General features: G+C 38.8%; 1 protein-coding gene across 1 annotated transcript in view; it reads left to right on the top strand.

Moving 5' to 3' along the window:
- Window positions 1-6,195: 6,195 nt before the first annotated feature.
- The window catches only part of LOC149052313 (uncharacterized), a 5,332-nt gene continuing 1,281 nt past the window's right edge, over window positions 6,196-10,246 (top strand). The window contains exon 1 of the mRNA XM_089180700.1: window positions 6,196-6,250. Coding sequence (XP_089036826.1) covers window positions 6,196-6,250 — 55 coding nt within the window. The remainder of the gene's footprint in view (window positions 6,251-10,246) is intronic.

Genomic DNA, 10,246 nt, shown 5'->3' with positions numbered 1-10,246 from the left:
GTTGCTGTCTGGTATTTGCTGTGATTCACCACTGGTTGCTTCAGGGCGTGACTAATTAGTCTTCTTCAGATGGGCTCTGTTGCGCCTATAGGAAGATCCATCTGCTGTCTCAATTTCATATGACCTTTCGTGAAGTCGTTCAACAACCACTCCCTTCTTCCATTCCTTTTGCCCCAGTACAAAAGGTTTCAGCCTCAAATTGTCTCCCTCATTCAATTCAGGTAAGTCATGGGCATCAGAATTGTAGTATCGAGCCTGCCTTTTTTGAACATCTTTCAGCTTCCCTCTTTCGTGACAAGAGCTCAGGGTTCTTGGTTCCAGGAGAGAACCAGTTGTGGGAAGTAATGTCCTTGTCCTCCTATTCATAAGCCTCTGAACTGGACTACTTCCGATTCCTTGAGATGGGATATTGCGCTCAGCCAGTAGTCCCAAGTAGAAGTCATTGCCACCTTTACCAGTTCTACGGAGGAGTTTTTTAGCAGACTTCACAGCAGCCTCTACTTTGCCGTTAGCCTTACTATTGTAAGGAGAGGTGACCATGTGCTCAATGTCCCATTCTTTTGTAAGCTTTTGGAACTCTGCAGCTACAAATTGGGGGCCATTGTCACTAACAAGTTGACACGGACTCCCATGCCTTGCAAAGTGGGCCTTGAGTTTTCTGACTTAGGGTGAAGAGCTCCACAGCAACTTTCTCCCAAGGCCTCTGGTATGTCATGACTCATGAAGGTCTCTTTTCCATGAGAAACTTCAAATAATCTGCAGGGCTCCCAAGTCGAGATCCAGCGCTTGAGTTCAGAGTTCATACAAGGCCAGTACACACTCTCTCTTGCTCTCTTCAAACAGCCTTCTACACCAGCGTGCGACGCATGTATGTCTTTCTTTATCTCAGCTCTCAGCCCTTGAGGCACAACAAGGCGCTCCCCTTTGAACACCAGCCCATCATAAATACTAAGTTCATCTCTCATGCTGTAGTAGGGGGTCAGCTGAGGTGAGATCTTTGACCAATCCTCGGCCCTTCCCTTCAGTATGGTGTCCATAAGCAGTTGCAGGGTTTCATCCTTTGCAGTCTCGAGTTGGACTTTCTGTACCCTCTCTTGTCGCATGTGTAGGAATTGGACCTTATTGACAGACTCAAATTCACGGGGGGTTGATTGACCATCAGCTGGGAGAAATGATCTGCTCATCATGTCTGCCAGAAGTTGGGTATGGCCAGGGGTGTACTGGACGTCTATGTCGAAGGCCAGGCTTCTGAGGAGCATACCTTGTAGGCGTTTTGGTGCCATATCAAGTGGTTTCTTGGCGATAGACTCTGGAGGCTTGTGGTCTATTTTGATGACAACATGACGCCCATAGACATACTGATGCCATTTCTCAAGTGCAAAGAAAATTGCCAACATTTCTTTTTAGATGGTTGCATAGCGGGTCTCTGGATCCGTTAAAGCCCTACTAGCAATGGGGCGACCTTCTCGCATAAGGACTACACCAAGCCCTAGGCTACTGGCATCGCACTGTATGGCAAGTTCCTTGTCTGGGCTGTAGTAGGCAAGAACTGGAGCTTGAGTGACAATTGCTTAACCTCATCGAAAGCTTTCTCTTCATCATTTCCCCAGTACCATTCGACTCCTGTCTGGGTCAATCTCCTAAGTGGATCCGTGACTTGGGAAAGTCTTGGCAGGAATTTAGCAAGGTAGTTAACAGTGCCATTCAGTCTCTCAATTTTTTCCTTGGTCCTAGGCGTTTCTAGTTTCAAGATGGCTTCGACTTTGTTTGGGTCAGGTTTCAAGCCCTGTGCAGTCAGCAGATGTCCCATGAAATCCACCTGTTGTACCTTCAGCACCACTGTGTCCCTGTTGAGCTTGACGGACTTCTGCCGGCAACGTTCCAATAGCAACGAGGGATTCTTGTCATGATCTTGCCTGGCTTCATCAAGAGTGTCACCAATACCATAAATCAAGATGTCATCTGCTATGCAGGCAACACCCACAATTCCTTCCAGAGCTTGGACCAGACGTTTCTGGAATATTTCCGAGCTTACGGAAAGTCCAAAGGGTAGGCGTGTCCACCTATACCTCCCAAAAGGGGTTGAAAATATGGTAAGCATGCTAGAGTCTTCTTCCAAAGTACAGAGCCAATATCCATGACTAAGGTCAACTTTGCTGAAGATTTTGGCCTTGGCAAGGTTAGGAAGGATGTCATCAAGGACTGGTAATTGATAGTGTTCCCGCTCTAGCGCAAGGTTCAAAGAACGTGGGTCTATGCAGATGCGTTGGCTTCCGTTCTTCTTGGTGGCAATTGCCATCTGATTTACCCAGTCAGTGGGCTCATACACTTGAGTGAGAACTCCTGCAGTGTCTAGCCTGTCAAGTTCTAGTTTCACTGGTTCTTTTAACTCAATAGGCAGTCGTTTTGGCGGGCGAAGTATCGGTTCCACATCAGAGTTCAGTGTGAGTCGCACAGAGCCAGGCAGGGTTCCAATGTCCCCGTTGAAAATGTCAGGAAATTCATCTAAGATATCAGTCCTATCTACTACTCCATTGACATGCTCAAACTGGTCATAGTTGACTGGGATGAAGTTGATCTTTTCAGCAGCCTTGCGGCTAAGCGGGGGGGTGAGCTGTATCAACAACGGCAAACTTTACCATGTACTTCATCAGTGTTTTTGGGTTTTCAACGAGCAGCTTGCAGGTTCCGAGCGCTTTCATCTTCACTTTGTTCCACATTTTCAGGGAGATATTGGAAGGTTTAGTATGGCTGTCATCGGTGTGGCTTTTAGGGATATACAGACAGTAGCTCCACCGTCCACTTGCAGACTGACTGGCTTGGAGTTAACAAGCATTTCACAATAAATGGGCTTGTCTTGTTTGGATCGAACACCATTAACAACGACACTAAGAGTCTTAACTGAAGCCACGTCCGAGTCAGAGTCTGAAGGGTCAGTCTTGACTTACCGAGTGAACTTTGCCTTTTCGCTCGCAATTCCCCGAGCCCTTCAAGTGATTCATTTTACCACAGACACTGCACCTTTACCCCATGCAGGACACAGTTCCTTCTTCATAAGATAAATTTTTAAGCAGAATTTGCATTTGAGCTTTCGTGATTGGGAGTTACTCCTGTCAGGTAAATGTTCGGGACGGTCACTCCGTCTCCCGCTCGGCTTTGGAGGGCCCTTTGCCTTGTTAATCCAATGAACTTCCTCGAGTTTTCCACCCATCGCTTGCATATGAGTTGTGGCTCTCTCTGAGGTTCGACAAATATCGATACACTTCTTTAGGTGGAGCTTTCTTTCCTGAAGTAGACGTTTGCGAGCATCCTCCTTTCTGATCCCAAGGACTATGCGGTCTCGTATCAGAGAGTCTTTCATCGTCGGGCATATACAGAAATTACATGTGTCGGTCATGTTTCTGAGGGTGGTCAGGTAAGCATCGAAGTTTTCACCAGCTTCTTGATTGCGTTGGTTGAATTTGAAGCGCTCGTACGTCTCGTTTACGTCACCGGTGAAGTATTCGTCAAACTTAACGATTACCGTGTCGACCTTGTTTGAATCTTCGCTCGTAGGGAACTGAAATACGTTGATTTTCCAAGGTGCTCTGCCCGATGGTGCAAAGAAAAAGAGCCTTCTGGTATGCCTCTCCTTGCGTTGAAAATTTCGAAACAATAGCAAAGTTGAGCCAAGTTTGCTTCCACAACTTCCACCTTTTCGCTGAGCAGTCAGCAAGATTGAGTGGAGGTGGCGGTTTCACTTGAAGTAACGACGGGCGATGGATATTTCCAGCTTGGTTCGAAGCCGTTGTGTGTACAGAAACAGTCGCGGGGGTTCCAGAGGAAGATTCCTCGTCGCTCATCGTTGAAACAGTAAACAGAATAAAAACCACCACCGCTGCCACCATGTATCAAGACGTCCTCTCGAAAATACAGAGTAAAAGTACGCAGAGTTCACAAAAACAAGCTACATATTTTTTAATGGTGAGCACGTGCTCTCGCTTCCTCTTACATATGGGAAATCAGTAACTGACATAATACGTCGCACCACATGTCACAAACATAGGTTACGTTTTGTACCTAACGGGGCAATTTTTTATGCATTAATACTCGGTACGCTGCAGATAATGATATAAGAGTTGTAAGTGATAATGAAAATGGTAATGATAATTATTCAAACTATATCCACCTTTGTTTCAACTTCTTGATTCTGATGTAGGAAAAATATTTCAACTACAACATCAGATAACAACATATATTTTTGAGATCTGGTTTGAAAGAATTAGCACAAAAAATCGTCTTTCATGTACACGGCGAAACAGAAATTTCTGATCTGAAAATTTGTGCGTCAGTGATGGCATCATCTGCATTTATAAGTTGAATATTGGTGCGAACTAGTGAAAATGTGAGTTGCCAAACGATAGTTATCTTTCTATATGATCAGGGATCAAATTTGGGTTAGAAAGTCTTCATTTTGCTGCAGCATTCTATCAGCTATCTAGTTAGTTTCCAATAGTAGAAGTAATCAACCTTTTTTTAAACCAAAAATAATTTCTTTTCTATTTTTTACTGGGAAAAAGAAAAACAACTATGTCAAGACAAAGACCGCAGTATTTGCATAGAAAGTAGAAAAAGGAACTTGGCTTTAGAACTAGTACTTAAAAGAACAATAATTGATATACCTAAAAAATGCGAAAATACATGGCAGATACTAAACATGTACTTTCAAAGTTAAACTCGTCCCTAACCTATTTAGGATTTCAAGAGCAGTTGTAGGAGCCCTGATTATTTATGCAAATGAAATTTGGTAGGCATTCGTTCCTTTTAACAGCAGGAGCTTCTCTGCATTTGTTACTGTCTGAAAAAACAACATGTAAACTACATAAAGATTAAAATAAAACGACTGTCAATTCAAGAAAAATAAACCTCACAAGATCAATACTCGTAATCTTATGACACAAATGTTAAAAATTACGAAAAAAAGAAACAGGATTTTCCGTCAAGAAATCACACATCAACGAGAACGAGAAACGATCGGCCATCTATTCATTCTAATAGGAAGATAAAACAAAAAATCAGTTAACTCCAGACCCTTATCATGGAGCACAACATTACATCTAAGGCTAAATGTTTGTACTTTGTTACAAAGAAACTCGCTACATTTCTGCTGGTAGTCAATACGAATTAAGTCACTGGTTATTCGCGTTGTTTGAAAATTGCAGAGCATTTTTCTTACCATCCTCATTTTGTTAATTAACACATTTACGAAATCGTGGAGTTCTATCATTGACTCTCACGTATGTGCAATTTCGTTGTAATTGCAGCATTCGGAGCGCAATTACACCGGGAAAGGATTATATAGAAATTAGAGAAGATAAACGGAACCGAACTAAACAGCCCAGTAAATAGCCTAAAAGTCCAACACTATGAGAGCGAGAAAAAGTTTTCTTTTCTTAATTCAAAAATTGTTCAGATTTTTAATTTAAGAACTAAATTAGAAATATTTTCTCACTCAAATCCTTACTTTGCTTCCATTGCTAAACGTAAAGCAGGCATCCCAAGCTCACGTCTGGAGAGAAAGCAAACGATTTTTTCATGAACTAACGAGATAAAGTTGACTTCCACTTCTAGCGGGAATTACAGTGGGAAAAGCGAGCTTAAAACGGCAGAGAACGCCAGAAACCACAACGGACAGACAAGATTTGAGTAAATTCTACTGATTTAACGCGTAAAATAATATTTCGAAAAATACGGATCTTTGTTAATCGACCATGTTTCGTTCCCCATATTATTCCTTACAACTTGGTTAAATTCTCAATGTTCCCTCTCGTAACTTAACACCGAGTAACACAACGCGTGACGCTTTTATGAATCAATCGCTTGCTTTTTTTCTCCTAACGTGAGCTTGGGATGCTTGTGCGTAAAGATATTTACATAACTGCTGAGGCGTATCCTGCCAGCTTGGGTTAACTGTACCTACATCGCTTATTTCTTCTTCTTCTTCTTCTTCTTCTTCTTCTTCTTCTTCTTCCGCGTCTGTTCCCAGGTCGTCCTCAAAATTAATATTCATGTCTACTCCATATCGGAGTATCTTTTAAAATAGCTGCAAGTGTCAGTTTCCTTTGAAGCCAACAAACAAAATAAGTTGGTTTCAAATTCGTGTTGTGGAGGTTCCTGACTGCATAGAAAAAATTCAAATAGCGTCCCTTTGTAAAAATGGTCCTTCTGGTTGTTCGATTGGCTGGTGAAGCTTATTTTCCTCGTGTGACAGGCATGTCACGTCGGCGAAGGATAAATTAACGCCCGCAAAATAATGCAAAGGTTTGATAGCAGAAAATGTTTCCCTTTTTTTTCAATTTGTTCTAGCTAGCCAAGAATAAAGACAACGAATTTTCTAGTTTTAGATTCCTACAGAACAACATACGTTACGTTTTTCAGCTAACGGGGCAATTTGTTATGCATTAATACTCTATAAACTGCAGATAATAACATAAGAGAAGTAAATGGTAATGAAAATGGAAATGATAGTTATTCAAACTATATCCACCTTTTTTTCAACTTTTTGTTTCCTACCAGAGGGGAACTGATGTAGAAAGAATATTTTCAATCATAGCACAACATCATATAATTTTGAGATCTGACTTGAAATTAACGCACAAAATCATCTTTTACGTACACAACGAAACAGAAATTTTTTATCTGAGAATTTGTGCGTCAATGATGGCATAATCTGTATTTATAAGTTGAATACTGGTGCAAATTAATGAAAACGTCGGTTGCTGAATGATAGCTGTCTTTCAATATGATCAGGGATTAAATTTGGAGTAAAAAGTCTTCATTTCTCTGCAGCATTCTATCAATTGTCCAGTTAGTTTCCAATAAAAGTAGTAATCAGTCCTTTCTTAGCTTTAAACCTAAAATAATTTTCCTATCCATTTTTGTTGTACGCGTGACTTAAACGCATCACGCGATTAAAATTATTGTCATAACTCTGAATTTCTTTAAAACAACACTTAACAGCAGCTGTAAAAACCTTTACTTTTTAGTGTATTTATTCTCTGCTGGTAATGTGGATAAATGCGATCAGGCTCGGAAAGAGTAAAGGGACAATCAAGATTCAGGTACTTAATGTAATAGCTTTGTAGCTTTCTCCTCTACCCTTAGTGGTCGATTACTTTATCCTTCTTGCGGCAAAATTGTTAATTTAAAGACGGTGAGCAATTTTTTGGGTGTATCGCAGAATAACTTCATTTCCGGTACAGATGTCGATTCTGTTGATAAATACGTGTTGATTTTGTACTCTAACGGAATATTTATTCTTCACTTTTTATCTCTGGAACGTACAGTCTGTTATTCGATCCATCTAGTGTCTTCAAGTTCTGTGAAATGACCGAAAAAGGATCTGTACAATGAACTTCCTTTGTGGTTTCAAAACACAGGAAAAATAGCGCATCCGTAACACTGATCAAAATTTAATTTCTCTCTATAAACATTACCACAATATTGTGTAAACTCCTGTCGAGAATCAAGAACAATCAACATGTTAAAATGTCCAAATGCTTAGAGAAACACATCAAAATTTTGTGGTGAGATCTTCGGACTTCAGAGTGGAAAAATCTGCATAGGAGCGTCCACTTTGAATTTTTGTTTTACACTTAAGAACAAAAAAGAGGAAAAGTTGGTGATTAGTTTGTAAAACCAAGAATTTGAAAGTCAAATGAAAACTTAGGCGGAGACAAGAAGCAGTCAGCTTGTGGATGATGCAGGTTCTTAAAATTACCAATATTCAATTTTTTATATTTTTGTCGAGGCTAGCATTTCTTTCTTCAGCATCAATGAAATTAAAAGGAAATAAATGAAAAAGAAATAGGAAAAAGAAAGACACACTTGGTTCACATGCTCTTAAGGAAGACGTAAAAACTACTAGACTTTCAATAACTTCTAGTATATAAATAACTCTTCTAGTTTATACCTGTTTACTTTTAACCAATAATTCTAAATTCTCTCAACCATAGCGGCGCTTTCCCAGGAAAGGGTGTAGTGGGAAAAACGCGATTCATCAAATCCCTTGTTCCTTTTTTAACGAGTGATGATAAGAATGCTCGTCATCGATAGTTATCTTTTAATATGATCAGGGATCAAATTTGGGTCAGAAAGTCTTCATTTTGCTGCAGCATTCTATCAGTTGTCTAGTTAGTTTCAAATAGTAGTAGTAACAAGCTTTTTTTTTAACCTAAACTAATTTTCTTTTCTATTTTTGTTCAGTACGTGTGACTTTAACGAAATACGCGATTAAAATTCTCTTCCTAACTTTGAATTTACAACAATTAACAGCAGCTGTAAAAACCTTTACTTTTCTTTGTATTTACTCTCTGCTGCTTATGTGGATAAATGCGATCAGGCTCGGAAAGTGTAAAGGGAGAATCAATATTCAGGTACTTAATGTAAAGGCTTTGTAACTTTCTCCTCTATCCATAGTGGTTAATTATTTTATCCTCCTTGGGGCAAAATAGTTGATTTAAAGACGGTGAGCATTTTTTTCTGTGTATCGCAAAATAAATTTATTTCCGGAACAGTTGTCGATTCTGTTGCCGAATACGTGTTTGTTTTGTACTCTAACAGGATACTTATTCTTCACTATTAATCTCTGGAACGTATAGTCTGTTATTCGATCCGTCTAGTTTCTTTAGGTTCTTTGAAATCACCGAAAAATGAACTCAACAATGACCTCTCTTACTGGTTTAAAAACAAAGGAAACATAGCGCTTCGGTAAAATTGATCAAATTTAATTTTTCTCTATAAACATTACTACAATGTTGCGTAAACTGCTGACGAGAATCAAGAACAATCAACTCTTTAAAATATCCAAATGCTTAGAGAAACACATCAAGATTTAGTGGTAAGATCATCGGACTTTAGAGTTGAAAAATCTGCATGGGAGCGTCCACTTTGAATTGTTGTTTTACATTTAAACACAACAACAAAAAAAGAAGAAAAATTGGTGACTAGTTTGCAAAACCAAAAATTTGAAAGTCAAATAAAATTGAGTCGGAGACAAGAAGCAGTCAGCCTGTGAATGATGTGGGTTCTAAAAATTACTAATATTTCATTTTCTTTCCTTTTTTTTCTGTCGACATTAGCATTTCTTTCCTCAGCATCAATGAAATTAAAAGGAAATTAAAAGGAAAAAAATAGAAAAAAGAAAAATATACTTCGTCCACATTGCTCTTTAGAAAGACGTAATAAATACTAGAGTTTCGATAACTTCAGGTATAGAAATAACTCTTCTAGTTTATAACTGTTTACTTCCAAACAATAAATTCTTAATTCTCTCAACCATTCCGACGCCTTCTCAGGGAAGAGGGTAGTGGTAAAAACGCGATTCATCGCATTATTCATCGCTCAAAAAGGCATTTGAAAGGGAAGGATTTTTTTTTAATCTTGGTCCCTGATGACACGTTTAATCGATCAGAGAATTAGAAATTCGTATTGTCAATGTGAATTTTGAAGATGAAGCGTTCATACTAAGCATGCACAACTTTTAGAATTCAGGAGAAATAAATGTCAGTCGAGTCTATAAAAGAGAAAACACGCGCAAACATATGTTTTAGCAGTCTAGAACAGTTTAGAACATTCTAAATAATTACATCATATTCTATTCATAAAACAGTATAACATGACTAAACATTAGAAGGTGCGAAATGGAATATTCTGGAATATTTTAAAGTCCTCTGGAACATTGTACATGAAGAGTCAAAGAATCAACAAAACGTTGTTGAAAATAATACCAAAATCATCAAAATTAGTTACCAATTATACTCCTTTCTTTACGGACAACAACAACAACAACAAAAAACGAATATTTCTTACTGACTTAACCTCTAACTGTGCCAAATATGAGATTGTTTGTTCTTGATTCGAAAGTCCAATTTTAGTTGGCAATTTCGAGGCAAAACGCTCTCTTCTCTTTTAGATTAAAAGGAAAATAAACATAATTTCTTTTGCCATTACTTAGAAGGTTAGTTTTTATGAAATGCAAATTATTGTCTAAAAACCGATGCCTTCAAGTTTACTAAGATAATGCATAGCTGGGTTGAGTATGAAATTGTCCATTTTTGATACATCAGGATATGTGCACAATCCATGACAGCAATACTAAAAATACACTGTTAAATGATCCGAATAATTTTTTATGTTTTTTTTTCCTCTTGGGAATAACACACACAAAAATGTTAAAAAATATATATATCAACGTATCAGTAAACCA

This window comes from Pocillopora damicornis, chromosome 1 (assembly GCF_964200805.1).
Source record: "Pocillopora damicornis chromosome 1, jaPocDami1.2, whole genome shotgun sequence".
Lineage (NCBI taxonomy): Eukaryota > Metazoa > Cnidaria > Anthozoa > Scleractinia > Pocilloporidae > Pocillopora > Pocillopora damicornis.
Note: the sequence above shows the minus strand (reverse complement) of the source record. Positions and strands in the feature narration are given on the sequence as shown.